We start from the raw sequence: 15,742 nt of genomic DNA, 5'->3' as shown, positions 1-15,742 counted from the left end.
AGGACATGGTGGTTAATTTAATTTTAAGTGTTAGCCTCCTTCTGAGGCTTTTGTTAGTCATCCCTGTATCATCGTCAGAGGCAGAGCGAAGTTTCAGCGCTCTGAGGAGACTTAAAACATGGCTCAGAACCACAATGACACAGATGAGGTTGAACCATGCTGCTGTGTGCCATGTCCACCAAGAGAAGTTGGATAATGTTGACATTAAACAAATATGCCAACAGTTCATGGGTGTTAATGAGAGGCGGTGCCATTTGCTTGGCTCTTTTATATAAGAGCAAGGCAGTAGATGTTGGGCTATTTGGATTGAAGGTGTGATAGCAGTGTATAGGAGTGTATATTGGGATTTATGTCCAAAAAAAAGGAAAAAAGAAAAAAAGACTAAGGCACTCTGTGGTAGATCCGTGAAATTGTATATAAATATAAGGAGCAGGCAGACAACGTGTTTCTGTATATTGGGATTGTCAGTAGTAGTTCAGATTTATTGATCCTGACTTATAGGTTTTGTTTTGAGCAAATAACTTTCTATTTTGAGAGACCAGGGGGTGACTGGCTATGTCCCCACCAATGTCAAAATCAAACCCACACCCTTGACTGCATGGCATATGGCTGGGGAATTAATGACTTTATCTGCAGTGGTACCGGGACAAACTATTATAGTGTAAGAGCTGTTATCTTGCTTGTTATTGTAGTTATATAAATGTAATTTCTCATGCTGTTAGATTACTGCCAGACCACGCCATCAGGTGTGTGTGGAAATCCAAGAGCAAACTTTGTTTTTTTGCCAAAGTGAAAATGTTATTTTTGAGAGGCTAAATACCAACAAACATGGACTGAAGCAGAATATTTAGTTAGGTAAAAACATGTTGTAGATTTTGGAAATTATTACACATAGAATTTTTTTCAACATCTTTTGATTTTTGGACTTTTCAGTGCTCTGAAATTATTATGAATGTTCGGATTATACGAGTCAGAAGCAATCCTACGCAAAACAATGACAAAACATGTGCTAATTTTTTCCGCAAATGCAGAAGGCACATTAGAGCAACGAAACATTCTGCTTCAATACATACAGTATTTGTTGGCGTTTAACCTTCCAAAAAAACCCAAACATTTTCACTGTGGCAAAACAAAGTTTGCTCTCGGATTTCAGCACGCACCAGACGGTGTGGTCATTTACTGTATGTAACTACAATAACAAGCAGGGAAAAAAAAAACTTAACTTATACTATAATAGTTTGTGCCACTGCAGAAAGTAAGCAACTCAGACAAGTTTTTTCTCCCTGTTAAATCCTTAATTCCCCAGCCATATTACTTTCACTTCCATGCAGTGCTGTTGAAAGACAAAAAACTGAAGCATAATATTGATGATCTCCTGATATGATAGAGAATCTTTAAATATGCTCGGTCCGTGATCATATTTGTATTTGAAGTATCTGGTTTAATTATTTCACTGGTGGGTGGTTACAAGACACATGAACTATTACGCTCACGTGACACATTTTCAGCAGAAGATTGTCATTGCGCTGTATAATATTTCTGATTTTTTTATTGGAAATTCCTCACGCAGTGGCGAGTGATAAAAGAGATGCAATCAGTTTATAAAAGTGAGTTCACAAACATCCTCTGTGTATCTTGGGAGGTGACAGAGGCCAAACACATCATTAGCATGCAGTGCATGTCTTTATTCTTATTTAATGCCCATCCAACAGATCTCTCAGCACCGCACACTCATAATCCTTGTCCCGCATTTTGTTTTTATCTGTGTGCGTCCACAGACACAAAGAGCACAGACAGATCTGGAGAGAAAACTCCGATCAAACTGTCTAAACCTGGCTGTGCTGATAAAATATAAACCAAGAATCTGTTGCTACACGGCCTATTCATCCCGTTGAAGAATATTTTTAGTGTAGTACTTAGCTAAAATAGAGAAAGCACATGAACTGGAAGTCCCTGCCATTTTGTTTATGTAATCTGAAAAGGGAGGCTAAAAATCTCTGATGAAACTGTAAAACAAGGTGGGGATGAGCAAACATGAACCATGGTCCTGTTCTTTTTGTATTTCTCTCCCAAAATGTTTTCAGAAACATAGTGTAGTGGCCTGTTCAGCTGTAATACCATGTTGTTTGATGCCAGCTAGGGATAAAATCCAGCATCCATTCTCTGTTTTCTCTGGTTATGTAGCAGCAGTTTCAAAAATAATCATGTCTTTATACTGAATAGACAGCTCACTTTTATGCAAGGGCCATCTTAAAAGTACCACAAAAGTAAAAGTAAGCCTATTCATTCAAGATGCACTGTGTAGTTTGGGGGTAGAACATTTCAATCAGAGTAGAAAAATCTTCATTGACTGATTTTATGTGCTTAATTAAACTAAATGAAAACACTGTCTTTGTTTTCATGTATGAATAAACAAATGGTCCATTTCAGAATAATATATGTATAGTATATTCACACTTCATAACTATTGATGCATTAATGTGTTTATAACTTTCGGGCTGCAGCAGGTAAAGGATGCACTCATTTCAATAACTTTATATACTGCTGGGTTGCTTAAACTTTAATAATATAACTTAGCTACAATTTTAAATTATTGATATAAAATATAAATAAACTAAACTAAAGCTTTAAAATAAATGAAAGTAATATTTTCCTCTGAGATATAATGGAGTAGAAGAATAAGGTTTAGGTTTAAGGGTTTTTTATCCTGTATATGTTTTTTGTGAGGGAAGCACCATCTCATGGTGACACCCTGCAATTAAATGAATGGGTGTGTTTACAGTGGAATTTAGGCACACCCCCAGGATGAGTGGGGGACTCCCAGTAGCTGGCAATCGACTGAAAACCGACAGTTGGCTAGCAGCCAAAGTTGATTATATCAATTTGACAGTTACAGTTGTTGAGGTGACAGTTGTTGGTACAGTGTACAGACATGGACAGAGGGAGAGGATGAATTAAAGGTATACAAATGTATACTCACCCTGGATAGGACAACCTCTATGGTGATGTTCTGAGGAGGGGCACTGGGTACTGTAGAGACAAAACAAAACAAAAAAACTGTGAATACTGTGTATCAGGTCATTCAGTATTCAGAGATAAAAAGAAAATAGCTGCTCACACAAGAAAACCATGACTTACTATGAATATTGAGACTGCAGTATGCAGTGAGCAAAGGAACCTATGCACTTAACTTTTATATAATATGTACGTTTCCTCACTGACATGTTTTTGTTGTTGTTTTAGAATATAACATTCTCTATTTTTTCTCATTTCTTCAAGCTTCTGAAAGTTAGTAATTTTGTACTCTTAATCAAGTAGACTACTTTTACTTCTACTTGAGTAACTGTTCATGAAAAGTAACAGTACTTTTACTTGAGTACAGTTCTTGGCTACTCTACCCACCTCTGAGTACTGTAGTGAATGATGTTTTTTTTTTTTTTTTTAAGATCATTGGTTTTCAACCTGGGGGTCGGGACCCCCAAGGGGGTTAACAAGGTAATTTCATCTCAGAGGGAAGCCAAATAAGCAGGAAGAGAACATGTAAACTCCTGAGTGGAAGCAAGATGAGCCTGGACATGAAGACAAGACTTTCTCTCTAGATCAGGGGCAGTTCCTCATATGGGCAATATGGGCAGCCGCCAGGGCGGCATTTGTGGAGGGGCGGCATGAGTGCCCGGAAAAAAAAAGGTGAGGTTCGCCCAGGGAGTCATGCAAGCTAGGACCGCCACTGCACTAGATTACAGCAATAAAAGGAACAATCTAACATTTTGGGATATACTTTTGTCTACTCAGTCACACATCTGAGAATGAATATAATTTCCTGATACTGTATAAATTAGACAGTTTCTCTGCTTTAAGAAAGTGCAGCTTTTTGATGGATGGAGGCTAACTTTATGCTAAGCTAAACACATTTAAAATGAGTTAGTTTCTCTCTGAGACTCTGGACTTCAAACAGATGATGTACAGTGTGTTGGCTGTATGCTGGGTTGACTTGGTGTCACATCATTGCTGTCAGTCAATCATCGTGATGATATCAGCACTGAAAGGAAGCAGATGAGGCAGCATTCAGCCTCTGAGATTTAGAGCAAAATGAGGTTCCCACAAAAAACATGACAGGTGGCATCACACACACACACACACACACACACACACACACACACACACACAGACTGATTTGGAAGTCAGTCCTGGTTTTATTACTCCTTAAGATCAGTCAAACACTGAGACTCTCAGTGAGCACCACAGCAGAATATGATCCAAAAAATTAACCAAGAAGATGAAGGAATGGGAAAGAGATGAAGAAAATTACAAAGCCTACAGTTAAGATGCAGGCAAGAAAGAAGAGCACAAAACAAAAGCATGTACAAAAACATGAAAAAAGAAAAAAAAGAAAAGCAAAGTTACAGAAGAAAATTAGGATTCAGAAAAATAAATATAACAGATGGGGGAGAACATGATGGAGACAAAGCACATGGAAAAAACATGAAAACAAAGAGAAAAACAAAGAAAATTGAGGAGAAGACAAGGTGCAAAGGGAAGGAAAACAAAAAATGGAAAGCATGAGGTACAAGACAAATGAAGATAATAACAGGACAGTGATGAAAAGGCAGCAGATGAGTGGTTCAGTCCCCAGACCGAGAGACGAAGTGTGATGTTCAAATTGAGAATCAAGGTTTTGGTTTGAATGAACTCTGCATCTGTCCACGCAGACGGCTGATTAACAGTCAGCAGCTTATCTATTGATTCAGCTGCTCACTGTGTGTGTGTGTGTGTGTGTGTGTGTGTGTGTGTGTGTGTGTGTGTGTGTGTGTGTCTGTGTGTCTCAGTTTTATTGTGGATTCAATTAGCCCACAAGTCATTGTTATCATCGAGACGCAGCCGGAAGATTCACAATACAGCCACTCTTCATCTGTGTTGTGTGTGTGTGTGTGTGTGTGTGTGTGTGTGTGTGTGTGTGTGTGTGTGTGTTTTGTTTCAAATATTTTTTTATGTACTTATGGTGTGATTACAGCTGGACTGATGCCTCCATTCTCTCTCAGTGTCTTTACACAGAGGTTTAGCAACAACAACAGCAGCAGCAGGATGTTTAGGTCTGAACTGAAGTTCCATTCAGAGGGGATAGAATAATCTAAATGTAAACCAAAGTGCAGCTCTGACCACCATCCAAACATGAACCACAGGACAGGTAGCACTTATTTATTTTTGTGTGAACAGAGTTCAGTTATAGACAGTGGAGAGAAACAGCTGGCTAACCTTGCAGTTAATTGCTGCCACCTTAACTAGAACATGGATACTCACGTCAATTGAAAGTGTGCTTTTTAGTCAAAATATACTGTAAAACTAAATAAATGTTTGTTAAAAATAAGCGATAAGTGATATTAAAGGGTAACTCCACCAATTTTCCACACTAAAGTGTGTTTACAGGTCTTGTGGAGTACTACTGCATATGTGAAAAAAATTGTATGAAGCTTTTTGTGGCTCCAGAGGAAATCTCATGTAATCTGACAAATCTTGTCACTCTGTAAGTAAGTAAGTAAGTAAGTAAGTAGGCAACACATTTTGAAAAGCAATCCACTGATATAGCATTGCATTAACACTGTTGGACTTATTATAGAGAGTTTAAAACAACTGATCAAAACCGATACAGCAGATTCTTTTTCAAAACCTGGAGTCTACAATACCCACAATGCAACTTAGCCATGTTTTATGGCACAGTGCTGAGGATGAACTGAGGAGTCTCAAAGCCTGAGGAAAGAAGCAGCGCTGCAGTTTTGTGGTACGTCACTAAAACAAAGTTTTACTTTTTTTTATTGTTTCACCATTGTGACCTTTTGTCCAAAAGAGGCCCCTCGATTAGCTTTAAACTCTGAAATGTATCAATCATGATTGTTATTCTGACTGAAATCATAACGTCCACAGCTATTGGACCATTGGAAAAGCAGCACCCAATATCAAAAATTCAAAAATTTTCTCAAGGGGCTTGAATATTTGAATAGTTGAATATTTAGTGAAACTCAACAAGAAAATCAAAGCAAGATAAGATTCACTGTTTCTTTTTTTATCTCATGTCAAACATGTTGCTTTTGATCTGTGCTGCATATGATGGGCTGTTTGTTTGCTATTTCTTAGCTTTTCTTCCTTGACTTTCAGCATCAACTCCTCCAGTTTTTTTTTCCAAGACTGAATCTCTTCCACATTGTTAAAGGTCCACAGATTTTCTGTTATACTGTGATGTAATCAGGCCCTTAGTAACCACTGAGATCATGTCCTCAGTATTTTGCGAGATGTATGTCTTTTGCATACTGTTATTACATGTAACTTTCAATTTGCTTGAAAATTGTAATTTGAAATGTAGACCTTAGCTCCAGTATATTACATTCTGTGGTGTAAATGACTTAATATAACATTATATAACCAAGAGTCACGTACACCAAGGAATTAATCATTTCTAATAACTGGCTATACAGTTAGATATGGTTGAAAAGGATGTGATCCAAAGGGGAGTTTACAAAGAATCCAAGCAGTAGTGAAATAACTAAATCCACTATGATGAACATAAATAAACTTAAAATCCCATTTGATACAATACAAAAAACAACAACAACAAAAGCCCCAGGACGGAGGTTAGGGTGGTGGATGAGGCTGCAGCATCAAACCATATTGGCTTGAGCAAACCATCAGAGTAATAGTGATAAAATGGGAGGTAATGTCTGCACAGTGCACTTGCATGAAAACGATGGGATGTTACAGCCACACACAGGGGCGGGCTGGGGTTGAAATTCAGCCCGGGAGCTTGGTTTGGAGAGGCCTTTTATCCGATCGTATGACGGACGCAAGTGGAACCGTAATTTTAACACGAATACTTTATTTGCAGTATAAAAACAATCTAATGATATTAAACACAACACACACACATTTAAAACAATGAGACGTGTTTGTTTTGCTTTGTTTGTTTGTTTAAAGCAAAACAAACACGGTTTAAATGTGTTTTTTTATGTCTTTGTGGCGTTCATGTTTTGGGCCGTGTCACTATGTGACGGACAATAAAGTTTTTTGAATCTTGAATCATTAGCTAGCAACATCATCACTAGCAAACAAACATGTCGGTGTCATGGAACTTCTTCGGAGTAAATGAGACAGATCAAACACAAGCCATCTGCAATCTATGCAACGGGAGCATCTGCAAAAAGTTTCAACACGACAATGACGTCATTGATCGGATTGGTGAATTAAGACATTACGGCCGATCTATTGTCAATAAAGAAAAAAAAAAAACACATTACGGCCGATCTCACAAACTGCATAAAATGCAAAATATCGGCCGATCCGATATAGCCAATCAGATCGGCGGAAAGCCTAGTTCTGTGTGCCCTGAACACATCCAAAAACACAAACTAGAGTTCTCAATGGGCCTGAAAATTACAACCCGACCTGACGCAGCCCGACATACCGGCATTGATTGTCTGCCCGAAGCTGCTGGGTCCCGTGTCGTCACGTGTCGTTGGCTGCATCCTGTATTAACCTTTTTTTCTTTTTTGCCCTTAATTTTTCTGCTCCACCCATCTCTTTCTCCAGCTTCTTTCTTTTTAGCATGTTTGCTAATTTGAATTTATCCCGCTCCTCTTTCTTTTTTTTCTTTTTTTTAAACAGGAAAATAACTGTTTAATGACTGACTGAGCGGCTGAGCCAATCACATTTCAATAGAAACAAGGATCAGCTCAAGTTGGGAGGGGCCGCTCGTATCCCCCCTTAATATGCAAAATATTAGATTGACCCAGTCTGACGTTCCACTCTGTGCCACCTGTGGCCGTTTTATGGGGTAAAAAAACGTTCCGCCCACCTGCCGGTTCGGCCTGGAACAGACCGGCTGTTCGGGAATACTCCCGTACCTCCCTATGGCCAGCCCGCCCCTGGCCACACAGTGGTGAATGAGAAAGCACATACTGCAGTCATACTGAGTCAGCGGTGAGACGGAACTCTGTTTTCAGCTCAGCCTTGACACAATGAACATTACTTCCTGGTTAAAAGTCTATTGAAATACAGCAAAAGCCAGAGAATAATAACGGGCTGCTGTGCTGCTAACCCTCTGCTAACAGTGCTCATAAAGGCTGGTTTTAATTTTTATAGTTTAAACCAGATTGAACTACTGACATGATGTCAGTCAGTGCTGAACATCACAATGTAGTGAACGGTGATACATTCATTTACTGATGTACTGTATGTAAGTTACCACATTGGATAAATTAGAAGATGGCAAGGTGAAGCTCACTGTCTGATTGGGTTGTGACACGGGCGGTCTCTGAGGCAGTGCCTGGTCCGTAGCGGTTGATCGCCAGAACTCGAACTGTGTACTCTGTGAACTTATTAAGTCCGTCCATCTTGTAGTTGAGTCCGTTCACCTCCACACTCTGAACACAAACACAGAGGAAAGATTACACATTATACCATCAGAGTAAGAAAAAAGCTATTTGAGTCTATAACATGACATCACTAGAAAAAGTCAGTTAAGCTCATTCCAGCAACATGTGAATTATCGCTCTGAAAAAGTTATCAAATTGCATTAAATGCTGTAAGAGGACTATAGTTCTGACAGTAGCAGTATGGCAGTACTAGTGCTGACCTGTTCTTTGCCAGACGGGCTCTCTGTCCACAGCAGCCTGTAGCCTAAGATGGGACCATTTGGTTGATTGGGAGGCTCCCAGCTCACCTGGACTGAGGTGGGTGACAGAGCCTCAGCCTGGAGAAACTCCACCCTGCTGGGAACCTGGACTGTAGATACACACAGAGACAACACACTGCTCGCAAATGCCGATATGACTAATATTACAAGTACTACTGCATTCTCATGACTCCAGCAATTAGAGATTTTCAAGTTGTTGTTGGAGGGTTATATAGTAATGATAGTATTTAGGTTTGCTATTGTTTATTCCATCATTAAATAACATAGCATATCATATACTCAAGTCATTACAGTCTTAGGGCCGGATCTACTAAGATCCCAAATTGCTTGTACTAATCTGCGTGCGCAATCTAGAAATTTGCGTGTGGGGTTGAATCGCGGTTTGCGGGCAATTTACTAAGAGTGATTGTGTAAATGACAACAGGTGCAAACGTGTTGGAGACACGCCTATTTAAATGAGGGTTTAGCGTGTTTCATGGTTTTCAGCATGGCGAGTTTGAGAGAGCGAAAGCGCAAAGTGAAATTCGACCCTTTGGAATTAGAAGTGTTGGTAGAGGAAGCGATAAACATTTCAATGAGCTGCAGCAAAGGAATCTGACGGTCACGCAAAGGAACGCCGTGTGGGAGAAAATCGGTGAAAAAGTTAATGCTGTTGGAAAAAACAGGCGAACAGTGGATGAAGTGAAAAGGAGATACCAAGACATCAGAAGAAGTTGTGAAAAGTTAGCCCTCTTTTCCCCCAACTCGCCTGACATTTTCTGCACCATTTAAATGGACTACTGTTTATTACACGCACGCACGCACACACACACTTACACGCATACACACACGGAGCTTCGGGCGTTTGTAATTACACGCGGCGCCGGCAACCGCGGCGTAATTCATTCATGCGCAATCACTATTTTACACATCTTTCAGTTACTCACCAAACTTCTGCCAACATCATAGCGGACGACGCGGTACCCGTCGATTCGGCTCCATAACTCATTTCATTCCGTTTGTCCATACATCATGCACGCAAACACCAACAGTACATTGATAACTTTCACTTTCACTTCCTGGTCCCGCATCACTTTGCTTCCCCAAGGAACACGAGTCCCCCGACGATGACGAATTTATTCCCGGTTTGGGACAGGGGAAAGGGTTGATTTGAGTGGGGGAAGCTATGGGTACATTACAAAATGTTTAACTATAAAGAGATGTAAATATTATTTAATCATATTCATTAATAATAATAATAATAATAATTAATATATTAATATTATTATTATTAGTATTGGAACAGCTGTGGGTGATGGGTAAAATATCTGTTGAATGTCTGTACCTACAAAATACCCTGTCACGTTGGTTTCTTCCAATTAGAGGAACTGAAGGGCTATTTAAAGCCAGGGTTTTCTGCCTCAGGGTGTGGGAGTCTGGAGAGAGCAACTCGCTGAGAGGTTGTATTGAGACAGAGAAATTGAGTCAGTGCCTTTAAAATTGAGGAACCGGTGGTTTCATGTTTTTTTGTTTGTTTGTTTTGTTTTTGAAGTTTTGTTTTGTTGCCATTGGACTGGAACACCTATTTTTATTTTGCACTGTAAATAAATCTGCACTTTTCACCCTCATCCACGTTTGCCGTTGCTGTGTTTTTCACCTCATCACCACCAAACCTCAGTGTGTCTTGTCGCCACCATCCTGTGTGGACGTGGGCTGCAAAGTCCATTCTTCACAGTTGGTGTCAGAAGTGGGATCGTGGCGCCCTCAAGGACACTGAGAAAGAGGCCAGGAGGACAGGGAGAAGTACGGCAAGCGATGTCGTACGGACAGCTGGCCCAGGAGGACCTGCAGGAGCAGGAGGAAGAAGGAGCCCGAGGAGGGGAGCCAGGGGTTGACACTGGTGGGACACTAGACCTCGCAGATCTGTATAACATCATACAGCAGTCCCTGCAGACCCAGGAACGTGAGTCATTCAAGCAGGAGCAGAGGTGGCGAAATGTGCAAGTGCAGCTCAACAGCTTTCGAGATGAGCTGGAGCAGAGAGGTGTCGGAGGTGGAGTGCAACCACCAGCAGCGCCGCCAGCAGCCCTACAGGCACCAGCAGCGCCGCCAGCAGCCCTACAGGCACCAGCAGCACCGCCAGCAGCCCTACAAGCACCAGCAGCGCCGCCAGCAGCCCTGTGGATGCCTGCAGCTCCACCCGCAGATCCGCAGCTGCCTGCTGCACCACCAGTGGTGGCGTCTCCAGCGACGTGGACCAGAGCAGCCGTGCCAAGGCTGGAGGAAGGGGACGATGTGGAGCAGTATCTGACCACCTTTGAGCGACTGGCTACAGCCTACAGGTGGCCCCAAGCTGACTGGGCTATTTTCCTTGTGCCATATCTGACCGGTAGGGCACGGGCTGCGTATGTAGCCATGGATCCGTACGACGCAGTGGAGTACAGCAAGGTGAAAGATGCCATACTAGCAAAGTATGAGATAAGTGCAGAGGTGTACCGGCAAAGGTTTAGAGAACCAAACCTGCAACCGGGGGAGACGCCGAGGGAGTTCTACACCAGGCTGAAGGACTTATACCACAAGTGGATTAGGCCAGCCGAAAAGACCGTTGAGGAGATTGGGGAGCTCCTCATTTTGGAGCAGTTCCTGCGCTCCCTGTCTCCAGAGGTGAGGGTGTGGGTCAAGGAGCATGACCCACAGACTGGACACAACGCCGCAGAACTTGTTGACTCTTTCATGGCTGCTCGCCGTGGAACAAAAGACTTCCGCCAGCAAGGCTCCAGCAGACCGATGATTAAGGGTAAGTCTGCAGGGTATGGGAGTGGAGTTGGTCCTAGGTATAGCGAGCAGAGCAGGGGTCCAAGCACCAGATATTACCCACCACAGCACAACCCTCACGCCAGACCTACAAGCCCACCTATAACCAGAACCCCCATGAGCAAAGACAGCTTTGTATGTCACTTTTGTGGTAAGCCAGGACACCTCATCAGAGAATGCCCAGTTAAGAGAGCAAGAAGTGCTAACATGTGCTCAGGTCCTGGGACTAGAAAAGAACCCTCATATGTCGGCAAGGTACAGACCATAGAGGTAACAGTGAACGGCAGGCCAGCAAGGGCTCTTCTTGACACTGGCAGCACCCAGACTCTCGTGCAACCCCACCTGGTGGATCAGCCCGAAACGCTGACAGGGGAACGCCTCAGAGTGTGCTGTGTCAACGGAGATGAGCATGAGTACCCTATAGCTGAGATTTGTCTTGAGGTACAAGAGCAGACCTACAAGCTTAAAGCTGGCATTGTCAGAGGGTTGAGCCATCCAGTTGTCTTGGGTCAGGATGTGCTCATACTGCCAGAACTGGTGCAGTCTACTCTGCCAGTGAGTATGGTTGCTACCAGGTCTCAGACAAAGACAGAGACCCAGAAGCTGTTAGAGATGATGCCATACAGCCAAGAGGAGATCAGTTCTCAGGAGAAATGTAAGGCTGTAAAGACCCGTCAGCAGCGCAGACGAGAAAAGCTGTTGGGCACAGTTCGAGTTATGGCGGACTCAGAGCCAGAACCTCTGCCCGTTGTGAGGGAAGATATCTGGGAAATTCCCCATGATTTAAAAGAGCTGCAGAGGCAAGATGAGTCCCTAAAAGAACTCTTCAGTAAGGCTACAGAGGTTGAAGGGGTGAGCACAGGTCAGGCAAAAGCTCTTTCAGGAGAATTCTACTTTGTGCAACAGGGCCTGCTATATCACCAGCCTGAAGGGAGCAGCACTGAGCAGCTAGTAGTTCCCTGTAGCCTAAGACCAAAGATCCTGAGCTTAGGTCATGACATTCCCTGGGCAGGGCATTTGGGTAGTGTAAAAACACTCCAGAGAATAGCTGGCAAATTCTTCTGGCCGAGCATGTATACTGATGTACACCGACACTGCAAAACCTGCCCCACATGTCAACTCACAAGCAAACACAAAGTCAAGCCTTTTCCACTACAGCCTCTCCCAGTTATTGATGTGCCATTCACTAGGATAGGAATGGACATTGTTGGCCCCCTAGAGCGCACACAGGCAGGCTACAAATATATACTGGTAATTTGTGATTACGCCACCCGCTACCCTGAAGCTTTTCCCCTCCGAAAGGTCACGGCTAGAACCATTGCCCCCGTACTTTTGCAGTTATTCTCCAGGGTAGGGATTCCCCAGGAGATTCTAACTGATCAGGGAACAGCGTTTCTGTCAAACACCATGAAGCAGGTGTATGGGTTGTTGGGGATTAAGGGTATTAGGACCACTCCTTACCACCCCCAGACTGACGGACTGGTAGAAAGATATAACCAGACACTGAAGGGCATGCTGAGGAGGTTTGTGGCCGCCAACGGCAAAGACTGGGACCGCTGGCTCCCCTACCTCATGTTCGCCTACCGGGAGGTTCCCCAAGCCTCAACAGGGTTCTCACCATTCGAACTCCTGTTTGGCAGACAGGTGAGAGGCCCTCTGGATCTCCTCAGAGATGCCTGGGAGTCACCAAAGCCCACCACCACCAACATCCTCACCTATGTCATCACCATGAGGGAGAAGATGGAAGAGATGACCAACCTGGTAAAGGACAACCTTCAGCAGGCACAAAAGACCCAGACCAGCTGGTATGACCAGAGAGCAAGGCAGCGAACCTTCCAGCCAGGACAGAAAGTTCTTCTACTCCTGCCTACGGAGGAGAACAAGCTGTTGGCCAAGTGGCAGGGACCTTACAGCATCAGCAGGAAGCTGGGGCCCACCACCTACGAGCTGGAAATGCCAGAGAGGAGAAAGCAGCGGCAGGTATTTCACATTAACCTGCTGAAAGAGTGGCACGAGAGAGAGGTGCCACTGAGTCAACAGCTGCTGGTACAAGCAGTGAAGGAGGAGGAAGACACTCCGGAGCAGTTCTTCCCTACCGACCATCCAGCAGGAGAGATCGACATCACACATCTCACCCCACAACAGCAGCAGGAGTTGCGAGCTGTCATCCCTGACGGCCTGTTCAGTGACCAGCCCGGAGCCACCTCCATGGCCGAGCACAACGTCCTGCTGAAAGACACCACACCACTCCGGCAGCGGATGTACAGAGTTCCGGAGCGAATGTTGCCTGCCCTCCAGGAGGAGCTGCAGGTGATGCAAAGACTTGGTGTGATTGAGAGGTCAGAGAGCGCCTGGAGCAGCCCTGTGGTCCTTGTTCCAAAGAAGGATGGCGGCATGCGTTTCTGCATTGACTTCCGCCAGGTAAATGCTCAATCACACTTTGATGCATATCCCATGCCGAGGCTGGAAGATCTAATCGAGCGCCTTGGAAAGGCGCACTTCATTTCCACTTTGGACCTGTGTAAGGGCTACTGGCAGGTGCCAATGGCTAAGGAGGCCAGGCCCTACACAGCCTTCAGGACGCCCCAGGGACTGTTCCAGTTTAAAGTTATGCCGTTTGGCCTGCAGGGAGCGCCAGCCACCTTCCAGCGGTTGATGGATCGTGTGCTGGATGGGACTGGTGCTTTCGCAGGCGCATACCTGGACGACATAGTAATCTTCAGTGCCACCTGGGACGAGCACCTTGGGCATCTTGCTGAGGTGCTACGGCGCATACATCAGGCAGGACTGACTGCCCAGCCCAAGAAATGCGCTTTGGCCCAGCAGGAAGTGCGGTACCTGGGACATATCCTAGGACGTGGGGTAATCAGACCCCAGAAAGACAAAATTGAGGCTATCCGGGACTGCCTGCAGCCCCAGACCAAGAAGGATATTCGGTCCTTCTTGGGGCTTGCGGGGTGGTACAGGCGGTTTGTGCCAAACTTTGCGAGCAGAGCAGCACCCCTCACTGACCTGACCAGAAAGTCTGGTCCGGTGAAGGTCAGGTGGGAGGAGCAGCATGAGAAAGCTTTCATGGATTTAAAGGAGGCTCTGTGCAACGGCCCTGTGCTGCAGAGCCCGGACTTTACCCAGCCCTGGACTGTACAGACTGATGCTTCTGGAGTTGGTCTGGGAGCAGTACTACTCCAGGGTGAGGGAGAGCAGCAACGACCGGTGGCTTACATGAGCCGCAAGCTGTTTCCCCGGGAGACACGGTATTCCGCCGTCGAGCTGGAGTGCCTGGCCGTAAAGTGGGCACTGGACACTTTCAGGTACTACCTTTTAGGTAGAGACTTTGTTCTGGAGACGGACCACCGAGCCTTGAAATGGCTGGGCAAAATGAAGGACACTAATGCTCGCATTACCCGTTGGTTTTTGGCTCTGCAGCCCTTCAGATTTGAGGTGCAGTATAGAGCGGGAAAGCAGAACATGGTGGCAGATTTTCTGTCTCGCCACCCTAGTGGCGAGCCTCCAGAGGAGGAGGGAAGTGTGAAAAGTTAGCCCTCTTTTCCCCCAACTCGCCTGACATTTTCTGCACCATTTAAATGGACTACTGTTTATTACACGCACGCACGCACACACACACTTACACGCATACACACACGGAGCTTCGGGCGTTTGTAATTACACGCGGCGCCGGCAACCGCGGCGTAATTCATTCATGCGCAATCACTATTTTACACATCTTTCAGTTACTCACCAAACTTCTGCCAACATCATAGCGGACGACGCGGTACCCGTCGATTCGGCTCCATAACTCATTTCATTCCGTTTGTCCATACATCATGCACGCAAACACCAACAGTACATTGATAACTTTCACTTTCACTTCCTGGTCCCGCATCACTTTGCTTCCCCAAGGAACACGAGTCCCCCGACGATGACGAATTTATTCCCGGTTTGGGACAGGGGAAAGGGTTGATTTGAGTGGGGGAAGCTATGGGTACATTACAAAATGTTTAACTATAAAGAGATGTAAATATTATTTAATCATATTCATTAATAATAATAATAATAATAATTAATATATTAATATTATTATTATTAGTATTGGAACAGCTGTGGGTGATGGGTAAAATATCTGTTGAATGTCTGTACCTACAAAATACCCTGTCACGTTGGTTTCTTCCAATTAGAGGAACTGAAGGGCTATTTAAAGCCAGGGTTTTCTGCCTCAGGGTGTGGGAGTCTGGAGAGAGCAACTCGCTGAGAGGTTGTATTGAGACAGAG

At 44.2% G+C, this 15,742-nt stretch overlaps 1 protein-coding gene across 1 annotated transcript in view; it reads right to left on the bottom strand.

The window, feature by feature from the left end:
* Positions 1-15,742, bottom strand: part of dcc (DCC netrin 1 receptor) — a 245,377-nt gene that overhangs the window by 116,709 nt on the left and 112,926 nt on the right. The window contains exons 10-12 of the mRNA XM_073478346.1: positions 8,621-8,769; positions 8,270-8,408; positions 2,981-3,030 (exon numbers count right to left, since the gene is read on the bottom strand). Of these exons, the coding sequence (XP_073334447.1) occupies positions 2,981-3,030; positions 8,270-8,408; positions 8,621-8,769 (338 nt within the window). The remainder of the gene's footprint in view (positions 1-2,980; positions 3,031-8,269; positions 8,409-8,620; positions 8,770-15,742) is intronic.

The sequence above is a fragment of the Pagrus major genome, chromosome 12 (genome assembly GCF_040436345.1).
Source record: "Pagrus major chromosome 12, Pma_NU_1.0".
In the NCBI taxonomy this organism is placed as follows: Eukaryota; Metazoa; Chordata; class Actinopteri; order Spariformes; family Sparidae; genus Pagrus; species Pagrus major.
Note: the sequence above shows the minus strand (reverse complement) of the source record. Positions and strands in the feature narration are given on the sequence as shown.